The sequence below is a fragment of the Convolutriloba macropyga genome, chromosome 7, assembly GCF_964194025.1.
Source record: "Convolutriloba macropyga chromosome 7, txConMacr16.3, whole genome shotgun sequence".
Taxonomy (NCBI): Eukaryota; Metazoa; Xenacoelomorpha; order Acoela; family Convolutidae; genus Convolutriloba; species Convolutriloba macropyga.
In genome coordinates, this window is record NC_134474.1 from 25,124,626 (window position 1) to 25,148,500 (window position 23,875).

General features: G+C 40.4%; 1 protein-coding gene across 4 annotated transcripts in view; it reads left to right on the plus strand.

The window, feature by feature from the left end:
* The first annotated feature begins 20,709 nt into the window (after positions 1–20,709).
* LOC142342172 (uncharacterized) overlaps positions 20,710–23,875 on the plus strand; it is a 42,263-nt gene continuing 39,097 nt past the window's right edge. Inside the window, exons 1-3 of one of the 4 annotated variants that reach the window (XM_075393386.1) lie at positions 20,737–20,875; positions 22,676–22,815; positions 22,999–23,178. In XM_075393386.1, coding sequence (XP_075249501.1) covers positions 22,777–22,815; positions 22,999–23,178 — 219 coding nt within the window. In that variant the 5' untranslated portion in view covers positions 20,737–20,875; positions 22,676–22,776. Of the gene's footprint in view, positions 20,876–22,675; positions 22,816–22,998; positions 23,179–23,875 lie in introns of all 4 variants that reach the window. The other 3 variants (XM_075393388.1, XM_075393383.1, XM_075393390.1) reach the window with 3 other exon arrangements.

A 23,875-nucleotide genomic window follows, 5' to 3' on the forward strand; every position in this document is an offset into this window, starting at 1 on the left:
AATACCTACTTCCATCAGGTTGAATGTTCTGTTAGTGAGAACATTCAGGTGTCTGAACTTGTTTTTCAGCTCCTTGTAATCATATGTTGTGTTTCCCAATGAGATTGATGGGTGTGCAAACGCTTCGATCGAATGCACCTTTGAATGTAGTCCCTTTATTGTGATAGGAACCTTCTCTGTCCTCAAATCTTGCGTCCCATGTATGCCAGCTATGTTCAAAGTAACGTCCGTGCCTTTGGCTTGTAGTTGATTCTTGACACTTTGGTCGATGAATGAAACTGTTGACCCACTATCGAGGAAAGCATAGGTAGTCAGCCTGTTACCACCACTCTGAACCGATACAGGAACTATTTGAAGAAAACTAGTAACTTGGTTACTCTGGTTTATTGTTGCTGCGCTTACATTAACTGCGTGACTACCCTCGTCCATTTGGTTTTCTGAGTGTAGCAGTCTGTTGTGCTTTTTGGTACATCCATTTATACCGCACGGGTGGACTTTACAATCTTTGATTGCATGCCCTTTCCCCAGACATCCATAACATAAACGTTCTTTTCTCACTGCTGCATAGCGATCGGTGACATTCATATTCTTAAATATTGGACAGTTCCATATTTTATGAGTGCCATCCGCTAGTGGACAGTTGTTGTTTTGCATTTGCTTGGTTTCTTGCAGGTTTGAACTTGCACTGAAGTTCGATGTCTGCGAGAATCGTTTTTCTCTATTTGTGTTGCGTCGGTCTTCATCTTTCTGTTCCCCTTTAAACGCTGAAAACCCTTCATGCACGAATGCCATTCGTGATAGCCATTTTTCAAACATGATTAGATCAGGCCAGTCCTCGTCTTTGTCATCAACGTAGAACCACCATTTTTCTTTAAGAACTTGAGGTAGCTTATCAACTGCCATGTACAATGTCGAACTTGATTGCAAATCACCAATATGTTTGTACTCTTTGAGCACGTTTACGAAGTTAGATACAATAACCGAAAAATTAATCAGGCTGGTTGCATCATGAGGTTTCACTTGATTAGCTTTTCGTAGGCTCTCGAGCTGCGCATCTATAATTACATGCGGTCTTCCAAATTTTCTTTCTAAAATGTTCCAGGCAGCACTATAAAACTGTCCAGAATAGCCCATTCCCGAGATTGCAGATTTTGCTTTGCCTGTTAGCAGAGTCTTCAAATGGCTCATTTTCTCTGAGTCGGGAATCATGCGTTTATCTACTGTTGCTATGAACATGCTAGACCACTCAGGCCACTCCAGCGGTTTTCCGTCAAAATTGTTCAACCTCAATTTCGGTAAACTACTGCTTGAATGTCCATTGTTGTAGCGCCTTCGAGCTATCGGCGATATATCTCGCTCTTCAGCACTTACTGAGCGTTCACGAGAGTTTGGGTACCATGGGTAATGCCTATGCTTATTCCGTTCAGGGCTGACGTCAAAGCGAGCTCTTGGTCGAATTGGCGTTCGCGTGTCGTTCATCGAATTCGCCCACTCCGAGACATCTCTCCCTTTCGGGGTCCAATTGAAAGGTGACTTGTCACGCGCCTTAGTCGATTGAGAACGTAAGTCATCTTTCTCCAATGCTGTTCTTTGCAATTGGCGCTCTAGGTCTCGCTCCTTTTGCCGAAGCTGATGTTGCATCTCTAGTTCTTTCATTTGCATTTCTAGCTCCAACCTCTTTCGATCAAATTGGGCTCGTTCGATTTGCAACTTTCTTTCAAATTCAATTTCAAATTCCTTTATTCGTTCTTCAACCCGACGTTTCACTGAAGATGTTTCCGAAACGTTTTCTGTATCCTGGTTGATTGTCCGTGTAACCGTATTCGTCGTTGCATTACTTGTGTTACCATGGTTTTGGTTAAACTCTGGAATTCCAACGTTTTGTTCTAACTGATGCACATTATTCGCAGGCGGTTGCTCTTCATTGGCATGAAGAGTTGACTGGCTTTGCTGGCTTGACATGTTTGTCTCTCCGTGGATATACGGTAACCACTCTGCGTTCAAATATTGAAAGTATTTTTCTCTCTCACGTTTGCGTTTTAAAGAAATATCTGGGTCTCGGAGAGTCTCAGCTTTCTTATTCACGAGTTTTTGAATGCTGTCGTCCAATTGCAGTATCTGCTGATAAAGAGTCTTGAGCTTGCTTGGTCGATCTCGATTATCAATGAGCTCAAAACCTTCCTCCTGTTTCTCAATCCACTTGTTTCGCAAGTTGTTGATCTGGCGATCCAAAACGCATTGACTCTGTGACGGAGTCACTTCTTGTGTACTTCGGGACTGCAGCTTGAACCTCTGCAGCTCCTTTATTTGTTTGCTTTAATTTAGTTTTTGCTTTTCAACGTTCCTATTTGCTTTGCCTAATTGGCTTTGCGTTGTTGAATTGCCTGTTGAGTTTTGTTCTCGTTCGTCGATGACTTCGTCACTTCGACTGTTGGGTTGGACAGCAGTTTATTCCACAGTCCGGGTCGGCGGACCAAATGTAACGGCTGCTCTCCTTGTGTTTCACAAAGAAAGTTTTACACCGCCCAGTTCGTTCTGAGTGGTTACAAAATCTGTCCGGATACTTCGTTTATGCAGTTCGCTTTTGTAACTGTATATCCGCTCTGCTGTACTTACCGTTGCATTAACTATTTTAGTTCGTAACTATTCGCTGATCTTAGTTTTTTCAACTATCAATTTGAACTGGATTGCTACAGATCACACAATACGGGATCTCTTTATGTATACCAGTTCAATCCGATAGAAAAAACAAATCGAAGACAAAGATATATGTCTAAGACCTGTTTGTGCAAAAATATTTAAATTTAAACTTAAGTTGGCTTTTGCTGTTTGTACTCACAAGTTGAGAATACCAGAAGTTGGGGTTGTAACAGTTGAATTTCAGCTCCAATAATTCGTTGATGCAAGACACAGTAACAGGATTTACTGCTCAAGAATAATATTTTGGATACAAGACACAGTAACAATTTACTGCTCAGGAATATTTCTAGTTCAAGACACAGTAACACGTTATTTACTGCTCAAGACAATTTGTTTTTGCAATATTGAGCTGAGTTATACTTTCAGCCGTTTTCTGCGGCTACTACGTTGAGTTCTCTGTGTTGCTTATTGTTATTTCCCCCTTTTCTCTTTTTTCTCACGTGACAAACTGTAACTAGAACTAGAACTATAACTATTAAAATGACTAAGACAACAGAAAGTGTTTTGTTTCTATTTTCCCCGCCTATGCAAGCTTGTTATTCCTTAAGCTCAGCTCCAACATAAATCAATATCGTTTCTGACCAGTACGATCTCCTTCGCTCTTTTGTTCACCATTACACGAAATTACCGATTTGAACCATTTTTTAAACCTAAAAATAACCGCATTTGATCAATAATTTTGATCGTTTTCACAGGTAATGTTCTGAGAGAAGGCTATATTAACTGGCGTATTTACTAAATGACTTTCCTTGGCGTTTTTTTTCCGACTGAAACAATAACGGTTGACACAATTTTAAAACGATTTTGTCCTGACTGGTGTATATCCAAAAAATGATCTCGAACAATTTTCAAACATGAAAAAAACTGCTTATGACTGGTAATTTTTGAGGTAACAACAAAAATTGGCCGGAGATTTTTAAGTGGCAATTAAAAGTAGCACCCTAAGTAGCATAAAATATTGGAATTGCGGCTTCACATTTTGTCTCAGAAATCAAGTCAATAATTAGCGGTGTCAGGACAAATAGACGTCTTTGAAACACGAAATGTGACTGTGGTACACAGATCATATTCAATAATTATCCTACTCATCCATATTCTCCATATTCTCCAATAATTATCCATATTAAATTTTTGCGGTGTTGTATATATCATTTTGATGATCAAATCTAGTTGTTCATAGTTAGATCGTCCATTTTCATTCAGTGCTTTTATTTAATTTTTCCGGCGAGGAGAACACTTTAGTTTGTTCTTATTCCGTTTAGCTAATTAACATCTTAAATTTTGCTTCTCGTGATCTGCTGCCCAATTTGATTTTCATCTTGCTTTGCGTTTTTATTTGTGATCAGCATATTAAAATTTGATTTCAATTCGCGAAATTTGTTTATAAATTGAGGAGGGCATTTCGGCATTTCATCGAGTCAACGAAGTTAGTAGAAATTGAGTGCAAAACGGCGCAGCTAACTTCAGCTAACCGTAGCTTATTATGAATCGACCTTTTTCGGGACAGCCCTAACTCTGGCCTTCCTTTGTGTTGGAAAAAGTAAGCAAATACAGCAAAAACAGTTCCAAATTTCCCTTGTCGCAAGAGAAAACATTTTTTCGGCCTCCTTTTTCGGATTACAAGTTGATCGTGTATAAAGATACCACAAACCATCTACGAAAAGACAATTTCGGGTTCATCTGCCCAATCTGAAAAGGAAAAAATCAAGAAACGCACAGCAAAAAATTAGTTGACAGAGTCCTTGTTGAAAAGTTGCTGAAATTAAACTATTTTTGGGTGACAAACCATGACAACAAGCTGATTGGAGTGTCCATATTCTTTTTCTGAGCATTGTAATGAGAGAACGTTTTCAATAAACAGAATCCGAAAAAAAAACGAAATTGAATTAAACACCTCATTGCAGATGTACTGGGCAACTCATGAATGATGCATTTATCCGAGCCCATAACATCACTTTTAATCGCTCATCTGCACTTTTTGACCGCAACACAATACAAAGGTTAATCTGTTGAACATTTCTATAGCGAACTCGAAGAAACGGCTGACAGTTGTGATCCTGGTAAACAAGAGGAAACAACAATTCGTGAAGTATTTATAGCCATTATTACCGATAACGAATTTCAAAAGGAACTACTCCGAGAGTTGAGTGATCAAAGACGTGCTCTAGAATTAGCAAAAAAAGTGAAACTGAAAATTAATCGTAACACTGAAATAACAAGAAATGACAAATAGGCTCAGTAGTCAGACAGACAAGTACCTTAATGATGTTTTTACCAATACAGAAACCGCCACTTAAATAGTACCGAAAGTTCTATTACACAATTACTGCGCGAAAAAAGAAGAGAAGACATATTCCAATTTTGAATTTCTCCTGGGGGAAATCAGAATACAAAATGTTGAAATTGCGAATTACAATGCGCCGCGAACAAAAGGGGAAATGTATCACTCTAGAAGAACAGAACCACAACTGCGGTGATTCAATTTGTGATAGCCGAGATTTGTGATAGGCGTGATAGCCGAGAGGTAAGGTGTGTGATTCACACACCAATGATTGAGAGTTCAATCCCCTGCCTCCGTGAAGCTGTCTGTGTAAGGATGAGCTCTTACTTAACCATAGCGTCAGGTTGACCATAGCCTGACCAATGTTGGCTGCAATCATGTTACCACGTGAAAGTTTTAGACGCAAAAAAAGTGGCCATAGTTACCAAAAAAAGAGCAATGCTGCTAATAGAAAGAATAGTCAGAAATGTGGGGAATAATAAGAAAAAGGACAGCTGAGAACAGGCTACTGTAGGCCTAATGCTGTTCCGCTGCGATTACGCAGAAACCAAAACTATTATTATTATTATTTAATTATTTGTCTTCTGCTAGTATGTCAAAAACCTTAAACACCGCAATCAAATATTAACCTCGTGAAACAGATAATAATCCGAATCCCCTAAAAATTTGATTGAAAACTAATTCTACAATGAAAAATGCTATACTAAATTGGGTGAAGATACGATTGCTGTATTACTCTTTTCACAATTCGATCAAACTAAAACTATAAATAAGACACTCAAAAAATGGTAAGGAAAATTTTTTGATGTTACTTCACACAGGAAGTTTGTACAGTAAAACAGTAAAGGTAATTTCCCACTCGCTACTGAAATTGCTATTAATTTTGAATAGGGGATTGAACAGACAGTCCACAAGATCCGAATTAAAAAAATTTTAAACGAACTAATCGAAACGCGAGCACATATAGAAGGCATAGTCAAGAAAATAGAGGATGCGCAGTGTTCACGGTCGTTCAGCAGGGCCATAAACCGCTAATCGGAAGAAGTCTTCGCTCTGCCCTGATATTAGCTATAACATAATTGTTAGAATTTTGATCACACTATAGTCTTAAACTCAGTGAGAATTAGAAACAAAGTTTAACTTACCAGATTAGAAAGACGAAAGCAAATTGATTTTGATCAGAGAATTTATATACAGCTGATTTTTGAGCCTTTTTTCGTCCCCAAAATCAAATCAACATCTTGATCTAAAAATCAGATCTCTCCCGTAAATCTCTAAATGCTACTGTAAAATATCATTCTTGTTATTCTCTCATTTTAAGAATTTTTTTCTACTTAGTTAAAAACGCTTTTTATTCCGCTTGCGAAAACTCATACTCCAACAGGATATGGGCCTAGCAATTTTCTAAGTCGTAAAACTATTTTCTAAAACAAACCTAGTTTGTTGTTGATAGTCATAGTCCTTTTATGCTTAGTGCTTTTTATTTTCACAACTGTTTTGCCTGCTCAAACTACGATGGATCAACAGACAGTGAAGCTGCTGACCTACACAGGAAAACAACAGGACTTTCCAGTCTGGAACACAAGATCTGTGGCAATGATGCAGATGAAGGGACTCTACAAACCACTACTTGGGACAGAGGAGCAACCCAAAGAGCCTGCACCACTAACCAATGGGGCGAGCAATGATGAAAAGAAGAACCACAAGGTGCTGATGGATGCATATGAGAAGGAAGTTGCAGACATCAAGGAGAAAGGGAACAATGTGTGGTGGCATTCGGCACTGACTCTAGATGCAACAACCCTCATGTTGATGAGACATGACTGTGTGGTAGTTGACGGCATGGGAGATGGAGCAAAGGCTTGGAAGCTTTTGCAAGAGAGATTTCAGAGTGTGGAGACGCTGACATTGGTGACTTTGGTGGCACAGCTTGCTCGACTGCAGCTCGAGAATGCTGCGGATTCAGTTAGCTTCCTCATCAGAGGACAGGAGTTGCTCACAAGGCTACAAGAAGCAGGGGAAGCAGTCTCAGAGGCACTCTTCAACGCCTTGGTCCTCAATAGTCTGCCAATGAGGTATGAAAGTTTTGTTATACAGGAAAGCTTCAACCCGGAAACGAACTTTACAGAGTTGAAGAAAAGGCTGCAGAACTTCCATGAGAGCACAGCACAGAGGCACAAGGGACAAAGTGGTTCAGTGGCACTGGCAGTGAAGCGTGACTTCAAGAAGAGACCCAAGACCCCCAGAAAGGAAACTGCCTTGTGTGTGGGATCCCCGGACACTTTGCCAAAGACTGCAGGAGGAAGGAGACAGCACAATGCAGCAAGTGTGGTGAAAAAGGTCACCTTGACAGGGCATGCAAGAGACAAAGAGACAGAGGCAAACACGAGTCAGTGGAAATCGGTCCAACATTGGCTTCACCAGCTCTTACCCAGTGGAAGACAGCAGGCATGCTTGTGGACAATGGTTGTACAGATCACATAGTGACGAACATCGACGCGTTCCTGGACTTTGTGCCCATTCAATCAGTGGTGAGAAATCCCAACGGAGAGGCTTCCAGAGTGGTGGGCAGAGGTTAAGTGAGGATCAGCATACCCTCAAATGAAGAATATTTCCAATGCGAACTCGAAAATGTTTTGTGTGTGCCGGACTATTCTTCAAACCTCTTATCAGTCTCAAGATGCACGGAGTGGGGACATAACTTCACATTAGAGAAAAGAAATAGCTGCATGAAACCCCAGAAGGGAACTCGGGTAAAACTAACACAAGAAAATAATTTGTTTTACTTACCCTGCAGCGTTCTAGAATTCAAGATGAGTTCCAACAGCGTGAAACTTGACAGTGCAAGGAAATGGCACAGACAATTGGGTCAATTGAATCAAGTGGATGTGGTCAGGAATGCACCAAAGAGAGTGGGGGAACTCGATGATGTATGCAATGTGTGCGCATTGGCCAAGAACACAAAGACTCCAGTACCAAGAGTGGCAGGGACCCAAGCAGAAGAGAAGCTGGAGAGGGTGTTCACAGACGTGATGGGACCTTTCAGAGTAGAGTCACTGTCAGGGTTCCGGTTCTGAATTGTGTTTGCAGACCAGTACACGAAGTTTGTGTTTGTGGACTTGCTTAAGGCAAAGAGTGAAGCACTGGCCAGCCTGAAGAAGTTTGTTCTCAGTGTGGGGACGCCCAAGAAACTGACACAAGAAATACGTAGGAGTTTCTCTCAGAGCAGTTCAAGATGTACTGTTTATATGCAGGCATTCTACAGGAGAAGACCATACCAGAGACGCCACAAAAGAATGGGATAGCTGAGAGGTGCAACAGGACACTGCTGGAGATGGCAAGATGCTTACTCCTTGACTCGGGTCTTCCCAAGATATAGATAATATTAGGAGCAGCAATTCTCTACGCAACAAGGATCGGGAACTTGGTTGTGAGACGAGGAGAAGAAAAATGCCCAACAGAGCTGATGCGAGTTACAAAACCTAAGTTTTCATTTAGTAAACTATCTATTTTTGGTTGCACAGTCTTCATGAGGAAGCGGGACAGAGATGTCAGCAAACTTGAACCCAAGGCACTGGAGGGAAAGTTTGTGGGTTACACTGAAGGAGACAACGGATAATTGATGTACGTACCAAACACACAAAAGGTTGTGGCAGTTCGAGATGTGATCACCAAGGAGTCTGAAGTGGGCTCAATCTCCGACAACACAGAGACGCCGGACTTACTAGATGAGGGGTCACAGCAACTGGGGATCTGGCACTCAGATGATGGTCATCAAGACGATGGCAACAAAGAGGAGCAGGGCACATCTACTGCAATAAAGGAAGAGTGGCATGACGCAGAGAGCGTGAACACTGTAGAAACTGCAATGACACGAGATGCCTCAGATGTTGAGGAAGCAGCACTGGATGAAGAATCTACTGCAACAAGAGAGAGTCTCAGAGACTCGGAGTCGCTGGAAAACAGTGAAACGGAGGACTTCTCACAGCCAGAGACAATTGGCTTCTTTGAAGAGGCACTGGAGAAAGCAGACAGGGCAGAACCCAGACGAGAATCACGAGCAAGTAATGTTCCGCAATTTTTTGGAGAAGTCAGAACCCATCTTGCTGTGACAGACGGTGACTATGTGGAACCCAGAACAGTCTACGAAGCCAAGCAAGGTGACGTTTGGGACCAGTGGCGTCGGGCAATGAAGGACGAGGTCAAGGCACTTCAAGACAACGAGACTTGGAACCTAGTGAGACGGCCCACAGACTGGGACGTTATACCGGGCAAATCGTTCTACAAAGTGAAATTGGGACCCAGTGGTCAAGTAGATAAATACAAAGCACGCTATGTGGTGAAAGGTTTCGAAACAGGTGGAAGGACAGGACTACTTTGAGATTTTTGCGCCTACCTGTAAGCCAGAGACACTGGATTCTACTTCAACTATCAGCGAAGCAGGGCCATGTGATGCACCAGTTTGATGTCAAGACGGCTTTCCTGCACTCACCAATATAGGAAAAAGTGTTTCTGGAACAGCCACAGGAGTTTGTAAAACAAGGATCAGATGGAGAGAAGTTAGTATGCTGACTGAATAAATCAATTTATGGTTTGAAACGGGCAGCTAACAACTGCTATAAGGAACTGGAAAACTTCCTACTGAGACAGGGGTTCACCAGAAGCAGGAATGACTATTGCTTGTTCGCAAGAACAGAGACGGAGGGTTACACCTACATCTTGGTCTGGGTTGACGACATCATAGTGGCATCAAGAAGCATGACAGTGATCTCCGATGTCATAAAGGCACTCGAAGCAACATTTCACATGGAAGACATAGGGAGATTACAGTGGTTTCTAAGTCTAAGAATCAGACGAGAAGAGGGCAAAATCACAGTCGACCAACAACGCTACATAGAAACAGAGCTTGAGCGGTTTCAAATGGATCAATGCAGAACCTCAATAACTCCAGCTAATTTGAAATTGAAAATTCAGAAAGCACAGAACAGATACGAAGAAGTGGACCAGAGGATCTACAGAAGCTTGGTTGGATCACTTCTGTATCTGGCCAAACAGACGAGGCCAGACATCATGTTCACAGTTAATATTCTGTCGTGACACATGAATCCACCTACCAATCAACACTGGATGTGCGGAAACAGACTTCTGCGATATCTTCAAGGTTCAAAAGGTTTAAAATTTACATAGACAAAAGAAGCTAGTTATGATTTAGTGGGTGGAAAGTGATGCAGACTGGTCTGGTGACGTGAACGACAGCAATCAACGACGGGCTACTACTTCAAGCTCAATGAACGTGGCGCAGCACTCAGCTGGGGTGTCAAGAAACAGGCCACAGTTGCTCTTTTTTCATCAGAAGCAGAATATCAGGGCATGGCAGCAGCAATTCAAGAAGCATTGTATCTGAAACAACTCTTAGAGGATTTTGGCATCCAACAGAAACATCCAATAGCAATTGGAGAGGACAAACAGAGTTGTTTTAAATTGTGCCAAAACCTAATCATGCACAAGAGGAGCAAAAACACTTTGAGACAAAATTTCACTTCATTTGTGACAAGACGGAAGATGAGACTATTTCAATTCATTACGTTCCTCCTGACAAAATGGCAGCCGATATCTTCACGAAATCTGTACCCGTATCGAAAGTGGAAACATTCAGAACTGTTTTGATGGGAACAGACTCTACGCAATCAGCTCAAGTCTGAGTGGGGGTGTTAGAATATTGATCAAACTATAGTCTTTAGCTTAGTGAGAGTTAGAAAGAAAGCTTAACCTACCAGATTAGAAAGACAAAAGCAAAATGATTTTGATCTGAGAACTTATCTACAGCTGATTTGTGAGCCTTTTTTCATCCCGAAAATCAAATCACCATCTTGATCTAATAATCAGATCTCTCCTGTAAGTCTCTAAATTCTACTGTAAAATATCATTCTTGTTATTCTACCATTTTGAGAAATTAATTTTTCTCCTTAGTTAAAAACGCTTTTTATTCTGCTTGCGAAAGCACATAATCCAACAAAATTCACCTGTGCAGTGTCAAAGAGTATCTCGGCTGACCCTTGCGAAATTCATTTCCAGATCAAAATTAGCATAGAAAAATTGTCGTCAGTGTAAATTTCTTGCATTATTGGATCAAAACTTCCAATTGTTTGCACAAAATTCTATAACAAATTTCAGTATAGACAATAAATTGGTAGACATATACATATAAGTCAGCAAAAAATGGACAAGGAAACCCAAAACAACCTTTTAACTGAGAGATACATAATACACAAACCTTATACACAAAAATAAAAACGTTGCTCAGACATATTTTAGCAAACACCACTTGAGCAAACATTAGCGCGTGTAATTATGTTCAGTTAAGAGTAAGTCTGGTAATTATCTCTGCCAAGATAAAAGACAGGCGGCGTTTTGTGCTGTTAACCTTGAGGTCATATTAAACACAGACTAAGTAAAAGCTATGCGAAGGGTAATGACTCATATGACGCGCAAGTTACAGACTATAAATCGCAAAGTCGGACATGATCAGAAAAATGATCTGTACAAAAAACATGCTGTAATTTTCTATTGCTAAGCGCTGTTTTGATATGAAAGTAATACTCGGGTTGCCTTAGATTGAAAAGTACTCGAAAAGTCAATACACAAAAACAGAAATCAAAAGCCGATCGTAGATAGGTCTCGTCCATTCTATATGACAAAATATTGATGATTCCGAATTGCAGAATGCAGCTTTTCAATAGGAGATTTGAAATACTCACATAGTGAACTCAGCTCCCATACAAAATTGCTAAGCAATTTAGCATTTTTGCTCTTAGTAGAGAAAAGACTAACACATTTAGCTTAGAGACAGGTTTTTAAAGCTTCATTGAAATGCCGGCTATATAACAAGAAGCAAAGGAGTGTACAGTAAAGGGTCTAAGAAATGTTACAGTTTTCTCAACGGTATTTTAATTGTTACAAACGGACTGAGCAAAATCACATTAAAGATTTCCAAGCCTGTCTCAACAACACATAATCTATCACAAGATATAATCCAGAACAAGATATAATCTGGCTAGGACATATGTTAACACAAACTACACTAACTACAAACTGGGATTTCGAGCCTCAAATCTAAAATACAATAAAACTCATAACAAAATGGAGATCATAACAATATAACAAAATGAAGATCATTATTGGGCTCCTTAAATTATCCAAATAAGTTTGATTGTATTTTTTCATCACTCATTCACCCAAAAATTGTATTGTTTCAAAAAGTTAGAAAAATTTCTAGGCTGATATCAACTTGAGACATAATTTACAAATAAAAAAGACAAAAAGTTCTATTCAACTGAAAAAACTCACATTAATCCCTCATTAGTGTCGTGGTCAATAACACGGGTCGAACGAATTCAATGAGTTGAGTTTTAAATAAAATTCGCGCTGAACATATAAAAAAATCAGCTCGTATTCATAGTAGTCCAGTTATCTATGCAAAAATATACAGAGCAAATTTAGATAAGCTAAACATATTTTAATTGATTGACATGTAAATAGATCTTAGATCCGAATCCTGGAGTTGATTTTCTATTTTCATCAACATTTCATGAAAACCATTTGTGGCCTAGATACAAACCAGTTCAATAGTTGAAGGTCGGTGGATGTTTAAATCAGGTTTCTTTGGGTGGGAAAATTCAATTTTGACATCTGATTGACAGGTCAACAAGATAATGATAGCGACAAAACAAAAATAGAATCAAGTTTAGTTTTTTGGCCATTACTTATCGACGTAGCAACAAAGTGCGTCAGGTAAGCCCTTCTTTCCTGATTTGAAAATTTAAAAACAAAAACTTTGAAGTTTCTGGATGTTTCCTTGAAACCATCACATCGTCCCTCTTTCTTAAGGCAAGTTTGTGGGCATAGGTTCTCCAAAACTGTCGGGTTGTTTTTTATTTCTTGTTGACGTTCGTGAAGACTCTGTTGGTTCGGGTTGTTGGTGCCCTGCAGCTGGTGTGACTGCAGAAGCTTCATCTTGATGTGAAAGTCCCACACTGTGTTCTGACGTTATGGTTCTGACTGAGATATGGTCTCCTCCACTGTTGGTTCAGGTTTCACAATCTCCTCATCTAGTCTCGCAATTTGGTTGTAGTTCACAGGAATAGTCCGTGTTGAGGTTTTCGGCTGCATGAAAGATGTGTTGAAGCCCTTCCTGATGATGAAGGTAACAGGAACTGTCTTCGTCTTTTCTGTGGCCTTGAATAGAATGGTTTCGCACAAGTCGAATTCTGCTATTGCTGGTAGTCTCGCTCTAAGCCCAATATAAGTTCAACTGGATTTTTGGCCCATGTTTTTGAAGTTTTGCAATGTGTCATCAGTGCCCTTTGCAGGAATGCTTCAATTGACACATTAAGATGGGGAGTCTAGGCTTGCAGTGCCCACTTCACTAATTGAACTGCTCTTTCAACTTGTCCATTAGCTTTTGGATAATGGGCGGATGATTCCATTTTCTTAATTTCAAGCGATTCACAACACTCTTTAAGGTCACCACCTACAAATTCAAGACCATTATCGGATAGTAAAACTCATGGAAATCCGAATCTTGCGAAGATTTGACTAAGATATACTTTAACTGATTCTGATGTTCTATTTCCCGCGGAGAAAGCTCCTATCCAGCCAGAAACCGCGTCAGCAATTAAAAAGATTTTGCCTTGGTCCTTAACATACCCCCCTCCATGTAGAGCCGTTCCAACACGTGGGTCTGTGGCCGGGTAGAGACTTTTTCTCCCAAGCTAGGCCTGTTAATGTGACAATTCTTACTTTTAGTAAGAAAAGGTTGAACGTCTTGGGTAATGCCAGGCCGTCATGTTGTCAGTCTGACTGATGCCTCAGTTGCTTTCTTCCCAGGAATTGTCTCATGCGCTTTTGCCAAAACCAAGTGTCGTGATTTGGGTCGAATGTAAGGAATAACACCTCTGAAGATGATTCATTGTTAATAGTCAGTACATTTTTCCGTTGTTCGAATCCTTTTTCTTGTTCTGAACATTGTTTCTAATTGTCGCTTTTGTTTCGCTTCTTTATGTCCCGGAAGAGTCTGTTTGTTCCAAGTTCAATTCTGATTTCTGCTCGGGTCACAAAATCCCTTTGAGCGAAGTAGATGTTAGTGATTGCGAAGCACACTCGATCGTTGTCGGATTTGTCTTCGTCATAATGCATTCTGCTTAAAGCAACTGCATGGGGTATCTGCTCTCCTGGTATGTACTTCAATTCAAAGTCGAAACCCATTAGAGCTGTTGACTATCTTGTAGTTCTAGCTGATGCTGTTTTCTGGAACTCCTCGTCTGGTGCGTGGAGACATTTGAGTGGCTTGTCGTCTGTCTGTAGGGTAAATCGTCTTCCAAAAAGAAAATGATTCAATCTTGTGACCACAAAGACAATTGCCAGTACGTCACGCTCTATGGTTGAAAAGTTTTGCTCCGCTGGAGTTTTTTTGGATACATATGTAACTGAATGTCCTTCTTGCGAAAGAACCCCTCAAATAGCTTTTCAGAGACGTCAGTAGTAACTGTTGCTTCGTTTCGTATTCTATATGGCTGTACAAGTGGGTTAGCACATAATTCAATTTTTATGTCTTCAAAGGTTTTTTGCTGCATTTTGCCCCATGACAAATTTGCCCCATGCTATTTCCCATGTTATTTAAAGGTAGCTTTTTCGTTGCAAAATCAGGCATCATTCTTCCGTAAAAAAATGCTAGCCCAAACAGCGATTCAAGTTGTTTGTTTTTAATTGGTGCTATTGTCTTTTTTTATTTTTTCAACACATTTGGGATCTGTTGCTATTGCTTCCATCGCGACTGGCTTTGAGTTTTGATTTTTCTCATTAATAGTAATTTTTTTCTCACGTTGTTGACTCTTGACTGCAAGCATTCTCTTGTCGAACCACTCCTTGGTAGTTCCATAGAACAAAAAATCATCCTCAAGGATCACAATACCTTTGATTTCTGTGGGTGGGAAAATTCTCTTCCGACATCTGATTGATAGGTCAACAAGATATTGATAGCGCCAAAACAAAATTGGAATCGAGTTTAGTTTTTTAGCCATTACTTATCGACGTAGCAACAAAGTGGGTCAAGTAGGCTCTTCTTTCCTTATTTGAAAAATTTAAAAACAAAAACTTTGAAGTTTCTGGATGTTTCCTTGAAACCATCACATCGTCCCTCTTTCTTAAGGCAAGTTTGTGGGCATAGGTTCTCCAAAACTGTCGGGTTGTTTTTTATTTCTTGTTGACGTTCGTGAAGACTCTGTTGGTTCGGGTTGTTGGTGCCCTGCAGCTGGTGTGACTGCAGAAGCTTCATCTTGATGTGAAGGTCCCACACAGTGTTCTGACGTTATGGTTCTGACTGAGATATGGTCTCCTCCACTGTTGGTTCAGTTTTCACAATCTCCTCATCTAGTCTCGCAATTTGGTTGTAGTTCACAGGAATAGTCCGTGTTGAGGTTTTCGGCTGCATGAAAGATGTGTTGAAGCCCTTCCTGATGATGAAGGTAACAGGAACTGTCTTCGTCTTTTCTGTGGCCTTGAATAGAATGGTTTCGCACAAGTCGAATTCTGCTATTGCTGGTAGTCTCGCTCTAAGCCCAATATAGGTTCAACTGGAGTTTTGGCCCATGTTTTTGAAGTTTTGCAATGGGTCATCAGTGCCCTTTGCAGGAATGCTTCAATTGACACATTAAGATGGGGAGTCCAGGCTTGCAGTGCCCACTTCACTAATTGAACTGCCCTTTCAACTAGTCCATTAGCTTTTGGATGATGGGCGGATGATTTCATTTTCTTAATTCCCAGCGATTGACAACACTCTTTAATATCACCAATTATGGGTGAAGAGCATTATCGGATACCAAAATTTTTGGAAATCTGAATCTTGCAAAGATTTGACTAAGATGCCATTTAACTGTTTCTGATGTTCTATTTCTCGCGGGGAAATCTTCTATCCAGCCAGAAACCGCGTCAGCAAATAAAAAGATTTTGCCTTGGTCCTTAACATAACCCCCCTCCATGTAGAGCCGTTCCAACACGTGGGCTTGTGGCCACGTAGAGACTTTTTCTCCCAAGCTAGACCTGTTAATGTGACAATTCTTACTTTTTTTAGAAAATGTTGAACGTCTTGGGTAATGCCAGGCCGTCATGTTGTCATTCTGACTGAGGCCTCAGTTGCTTTCTTCCCAGGTATTGTCTCATGCGCTTTTGCCAAAACCAAGTGTCGTGATTTGGGTCGAATGTAAGGAATAACACCTCTGAAGATGATTCATTGTTAATAGTCAGTACATCTTTTCTTTGTTCGAATCTTTTTTTCCTCTTCGGAACATTGTTTCAAATGGCCGCTTTTGATTCGGTTCTTTAGGTCTTGGAAGGGTCTGTTTGTTCCAAGTTCAGTTCTGATTTCTGCTCGGGTCACCAAATCACTTTGAGTGAACTTGATGTTAGTGATTGCGAAGCACACTCGATTGTTGTCGGATTTGTCTTCGTCATAGTCCATTTTTGCTCTAAGCAACTGCATGGGGTATCTGTTCTCCTGGTATGTACTTCAATTCAAAGTCAAAACCCATTAGAGCTGTTGACCATCTTGTGTTTCTAGCTGATGCTGTTTTCGGAAACTCCTCGTCTGGTGCGTGGAGACATTTGAGTGGCTTGTTGTCTGTCTGTAGGGTAAATCGTCTTCCAAAAAGAAATCGATTCAATTTTGTGACCACAAAGAAAATTGCCAGTGCTTCACGCTCTATGTATGAGTAGTTTTGCTCCCCTGGAATTATGTTTAAGAAGGACATGTCACTGGATGTCCTTCTTGCGAAGGAACCCCTCTAATAGCTTTTCCGAGGCGTCAGTAGTAACTGTTGCTTCTTTTCGTAATCTATATGGCTGTACTAGTGGGTTAGTACATAATTCAATTTTCATGTCTTCAAAGGCATTTTATTGCATTTTGCCCCATGAGAAATTACTATTTCTCATGTTATTTAAGGGTAGCTTTTTCGTTGCAAAATCAGGCATAATTCTTCCGTAAAAAATTGGTAGCCCATAAAACGATTCGAGTTGTTTGTTTTTTTTGGTGCTATTGTTTTTTTAAATTTTTTTCAACTTATTTGGGATCTCTTACTATTGCTTCCTTTGAAATGTAGTATCCGAAAAAAACTAACGCTATCGACTGGTTTTGAGTTTTGTTTTTCTCATTAATAGTCTCATTAATTTTTCTCGTTCTCTTGTCGAACTACTCTTTGGTAGTTCCTTAGAACAAAAAATCATCCTCAAAGATCACAACACATTTGATTATTGAAGATTAAAGAGGAGTTTTTCAACCTCTGAGGTAGTCAGCACACCTTGAACAGTCCCTGAGAAGTGTTGATTGTGCATAAATCTTTTATCTCTTCGTCAAGTTCAATTTGATAGTAGTCATCTGAGAGATCAATCTGGCCAAATCTCGAGGCCCCATGTAGGTTGTGGAAAATCATATGGGGTGGTCTTCATCCATGATTTTGCCATAGATATGGACTTTCCATGCCACACAAAGTCTCAGTTGTCCGCTCTTCTTTGACTGCAACACCACTGGAGATGGATTAGTAACTCCACCTGGCAGTACCGTTTGAAGAATGCCGTGTCTGACCATCTAATCCAGCTTCTCTGTGGTCATAACTTGAAGAGCTAGAAGCATTTTTCTGGCTTTGCAGAACATTGGCTGTAATCCTGGTATCAGCTTCACATGAGCTTTGTTACCCTTCACAGCAGGTAAGCTTTTGGTTGTGATGTTGTGCACACTTTGCTTGCGTAGAAGGTCTCCACCAAGTAGTCCAAATGCTTTATCAGATTGAACAGCTGCTAGTTGTATTTTTGTGTGACTGCTTTCGTTCCACTCAACGTCACAACTATGTGATTCCAGAAGCGTTAATTGTTCTATCATACCATCCAACTGAGGTTTACCCAGTTCAGTCCAAAATTTTCATGATATTAGTGTGCTATCTGCACCTGTGTCTAACTGCATTTTTACTTTGCAGTTATTTATTGAGATTTTTTCCCATGTTGCAGAGATGCTAAAGATTTGTTCTTTATTATAAATCATTCTCATCTCCGATGCTGGAGATGATTGCTCTGAAGAACATTTTTCTTCAAAAGTTAGTCTGTTTTGTTTTACATACCTGAATTTGGTTGGGGTTTGACTTTAGACATTTTTGAGAAATGTCCAACCTCTCCACAGGTGTTGCATTTTTTACTTAGCGCAGGACAGGTTATACCAGAGTGTGGCTTAGCAACACACCTAGTGCATATGTTGTTGCTTCTATTAGCCGTAAATCATTTGGTTTTCGAAAGGTCTTTTTGAAGTTGTACCCGACTTCTTCTTTCACTATAAAAGGCTGATTACCCGATGAAGAACTTTCAAAAGCTGTTGCTTGAATTGTGAAATGTATGTGTTGTGCCTTTTCAGCAAACGACATTGCTGGTTTTGCTTTAATACAGTCTAGTGGAGTTTGCCGCAGTTTTTTGAAGTCAGAATAGCGTGCTTTTTCTCTGACGTGCTGGGAAATTGTCGTCTGACTCCCCTACACCTTGCACTATGGGCAAAAATTTAGCCCTTTCTGCCGTCACAAACCTCTCTTTGGGAGAAATATGATTTTGATTCGCCAATCTGATGTCTTTATAAGGAGTGTCTATCAAGTTCGTAGGATTCATTAGGCTCCTAAGTTTAATAATTGCATCTTGCCCGCACTTAATAAGAAAAATATTGTTTACTTGTAGGTCCTGTATAGTACCATTGGTGTTAATCTTGTCCCTTCTCTTCTCTGCGCGACATTTCGCCACAAAAGGCATAATCCACACAGTAGCTGAATCTGAATTTTTTAGATTCAGATTTTGTGTGTCTGCTGGTGGTCTCGACACCATTGTTGTGGTCGATAAAAGGGGCAAAAAGAGTTCAATAAGTTGAATTTCGATTTAAAATTGAAACTGAAAATATACAAAACGTGGCTCGTATTTATAGTAGTTATCTATGCAAAAATATACAGAGAAAATTTAGATTAGCTATAATTATTTTACTTGATTGACATGTTAATAGATCTTATTTCCGAATCCCGGAGGATCAACATTTCATGAGAATCATAAGTGGCCTAGATAAATCGAGTTCATTAGTTGGAGGTCGTCTGATGTTAAAATCAGGTTTCCATGGGTGGGAGAATTCACTTCTGACATCTGATTAATAGGTCAACAAGATAATGATAGCGCCAAAACAATATTAGAATCAAGTTTAGTTTTGTGGCCATTACTTATCGACATAACAACAAAGTTCGTCTGGTAAGCTCTTCTTTCGTTCTTTGAAACTTTGATAAAGAAAGCTTCTAAGTTTCTTGATGTTTCTTTGAAACCATCACAATTAGAGACACGAGTGAAATTTAACTCCTCCTGATCCAGCTTAAGAGCTGAACTTGAATAGCTCACACCTAATAGATGGATTGGAGTGCGATATTTTTTGCGACGAGACTTCTTTACTCTCTATGGAAAAACATATTGAGCTATCGAATTAGAATTATTGGAGTTCTTTCCTCAGAAGACTCTTTGAAAATTAATTTGTATTGACAAAACCCCAAGTTTGTTAATGACTAAAAGGACTTTACTCTAGGTATCAAAGGCAAATTTTTCGAAGAAATCATACAATAGATCTCCAATACTAGGCTTAACGACTAATTCTTGTCAATTCAGAACTGAACTTTCTGTCAACTGGAAAAAAATGGTTGAGTCGATTTGATTTTCCTCTACTCAAATAGAGTTCGGCCCATAGAGCTCAGTGTTGGACAGAGAATTTAGAGTCGCTAAATTGTAACAAGTTCTTAAAACATCAAAGAAAGAGAACTGACAAAAATTATCTCCTCCTCACAACTAAATATTTTTCAAAAGGACCACTGGTTCGCAATAAAAATGACTTATAATCAAACGGGTATATGCTATTCTGTCAACAATTTTGAATAAAAAAATTCTACACCTCAACCCCCAATGTAAATACAAGCTTAAAATATACTAGTATACTAACACTAGTAAATTCTACCACATTCTCTAAAGATGTTCAAGTACAAGCAGAACGAAAAAACTACTCCGATACTAATCAAATTAGTACCAACCAGTACATGCAAAACTCTAAAACGGAATTCACTCGGGAACATAGCTTTTCTTTGAAAAGGTCGGGTGGGCCACATTCCGCAAATAATTGCACACAATCACTCACTCTCATTAAGATTTTCTTTGTTATCTAAAATTTTCGGGTTTTCCCATTATAGCCCCCATGAAACTATAGCCCCCCATTACGGTATATTTACCATGATTGGGGGGGGGGGGGGGGCTATAGGTCATCTGACCACTAAGCTGGGGTGGGGTTGTGGGGGGGGGGGGCTGTAATGGGAAAGACCCAAATTGTCATAAAAATCTGCACCATTTCCCCTCTAATTCATCTTCGGATTTCAATCACACAAAAATCCCCCAAAAACTATCAACCAAGACACCTAAAAAAACTCGTCCATCAGCCTCATATATAACGTATAACCCCCTCCCCATCTTTGTAAACATACAATGGTGGGGGCCATAATTTGACGGGGGTGGGAGGAGGGAGGGGAGCTAAAATGAGAAATGCCAAAATATACTCAAAACCTTGTTTATGATACCAAACTAATTTATCACTAAATAATGCAGTCCTGATCCATCTTTATTGTCACGTGCTCCAAGACGCATTTCACTCAAGTTTAAAATTTTGGCTTTTGAATCTGTAATCCAAATATTTTTTTTGAAACCAAGATCTCTATCTGAAACCTGAATATGAGTGAAGCAAACACAGATCGTCCTCCAACGAGGTCAGGAAGACAGTCGTCTCATGCTTTCGTCCGAAAGGTTACACTTTTCAACAAAAATTATCTTTTCCGACTATAGTCCCCCCCCCCCCCCCCCCCCAGCTTAGTGAACATAGAGCGTTCAGCCTTCATACCTCCAATTGCCGTAACAGAAGCAATTAAGTTTTTTTCCCATTATAGCTCCCACCCCAAGAAATTATAGCCCTCCATTATGGTATAATTACAATGATTGGGGGTCGGCGGCGGGGGGGGGGGGCTCTACGATATCTGAACAGTAAACGGTGAATGGAGAGGGGCTATAATGGGAAAGATCCAGTAAATAAAATGGGGGTACAAACAGAAAAGATCCGAGATACCTAGAATTAAAATGACTCAAAGTCAGGATCTGGTGTATTAGACTCATGACATTTAAAAATTTATTCAAACCCCAGAAAAGGGATCTATTCTGACCCCCCCCCCCCCCAGTGTTTTTTTATGACCCTTCAGTTACAAATATTATGTGCATTGCCAGAAAAGAGGATTATATATGGCTACTAAACTGAGGGGGGTGGGGGAGGGGGCTATGATGGGGAAAGACCCGGGGGTTTTGACTATCGCATAAAAGTTGCAGAATCTATTCTGTTTTGAACGCACAAGCGTAGGTGGTACAAAATTTGGATCTTTTCCGTTTGTGCCCCCCCCAGCTTAGTGGGCGCATATTATTTGCACCCCCCAGACGCACGTGCCATATTTTTACATAATGATTTTATATGTAATGGCACGTGCTCTGTAACTGGGGGGCGGATAACGTACTGGGGGGGGGCACAAACGGAAAAGATCCCAAAATTTTAACGTCCCTCCCTCCAGCACAAGTGCTACTTTGTACATGGTAATTACATGGTTATTCATCTGACATATTATTGATGAAAAAAATTCTTAATTGTTTCATATGGGGTTCAACATAAACTTCTTAATGAGCCGAGTTGATACGCATAGGGGATCTTTTCCGTTTGTGCCCCCCCAGCTTAGTGGGTGCATATTATTTGCAACCCCCAGGTGCACGTGCAATATTTTTACATAATGATGTACTATGTAATGACACGTGCTCTGTAACTGGGGGGAGCATAACGTACTGGGGGGGGGGGGCACAAACGGAAAAGATCCCGCATAGGTTTGAATCAATTGGAAGATTGCTGTTTTCAAAACAGAAACGTATGTTTGAACTTTGCCCTTTTTGCTCTTCTTCGTCGACCTGTTACCGCGTCTTATTACTGTCAAGTCTCGTATCTTATCTAATGAGAAACAGGTTAATTTGTTGAATTCACGATTTATCTGATTCCGGATCTTTTCCGTTTGTGCCCCCCCCCCCCAGCTTAGTGAGCGCATATTATTTGCACCCCCAAGACGCATGTGCCATATTTTTACATAATGATTTACTATGTAATGGCACGTGCTCTGTAATTGGGGGCGCATAACGTACTGGGGAGCACGAACGGAAAAGATCCCTGATTCCTTATTCATTTTGTTGATTAGTGTTTTTTAAAGAATAGACACCGAGTTTTTGTCGCAATTACTCTTTTCTAATATACGATTTTTATGTTCTTCATGTCTATTACTTTATTGGTATTTCATTGGTATTTATGGAAAGACTCATCGGCCCTCTAAACCAGCATTGTTTCACTTAGTTGTTTTTGTCGAGCGATATGTGAAACTTTGAAAGTTTTCCATCTCTTCCTCATTTGCTGGACAATTAAATAAAAACTTGGATGAGCGGGGTCGGAACATTATGTGCAAGCGCATATTACCGAACCTCCTTGTCTATTTAAGAAACCACTAACACAAAAATTTGCATTTCCTGCAGTGCGTTCATCTTCAGCATCTGATCAGAGGCCACACTTGTCTGGGACGGTTTGATCAGAGCCAATTTCGAGCGCGACCTCAACCTGGGAATGTTGGTCATAAATGGCACAAGGGGTCCGATACACATTCCACTCTGATGACGTTAAAATCAAATCCATTGCAAGAATAGAAATCATGGGTTCTTTTTCCCATTGTAGCCCCCTTCCACCCCAGAGCTTAGTGGTCATGTAACTTATCCTCCCATTACTGTAATTATATCATATACCATAATCGGGGCAATAATGTGAAAGAGCCTAAAATGTAAATACTCCTAATGTGCTTTAGAGCAGAGAGGGTTTGGCAGAAAGAATGGAGGATGAGAGTGTGATTGACATGAGGTGTGACAACACAGGTGGGGGGAGGGGTGCTGGTGAAGGTGGGGGCGTAGGTGCTTCATCTGAGAGAGTTGGGAACCAAGCTGCGGTTTCCAGCATTCTATCTTCCACAGCATTCCACTCTGATGACGTTAAAATCAACTATAAATCCTGTATAAAATCATCGAATAAATCCTGTAAAAATAATGGCGTAAATTATTAATTGCTCTCAAACGAAGTTTGTAGCAATTATATTAGTCCTGTCGGTCTTTTTTTTATGCGATTTTTCGCTTGACCAATTTTTCGTCTGACGCTTTTGACTTTTCGTCCTCAAAAACGGAATAAACAGGTAGCGCCCAGCGGGCATTATGTGCTCTTAGAGCCTTTCAGCTCTGTTTCAGGTCAAACTCTTTTGGAGACTTATACTTATACTTATGGTGTGAGGGGCGGTTCTTAGAGGTTGACACCCCCCCCCTTTGTTGACCCCCCACCCCCACTATTGGCTCCATCCCCCCCACCGCGCTTTTGCCCCCCCACCCAGTGCTGCCCCCATCAGCCCCCGGTGCACCCCCCCCCCCCCCCCCGTGGCTAGCTACTGACCAAGCCAACCGCTCGCCGGTCGTTTGAGAGCAATTCGCCCGACGTTAGTCGGTTATGTTTATTATGTATTACCCCTTCATGAAAGTCGTGCTAATAATAACCATTATTACAGTTTCTTCTTGCAGTCAGAGCAAGGAAAAAGTTATTCCCGAACTAACTGTGATGGGAAAGAAAACTATAGAACATAGTCCTTTCCCTCTAACATGGTGTAGAATTTAAAATTCAGCGAAGGTTGGTCAGGCCTTAGC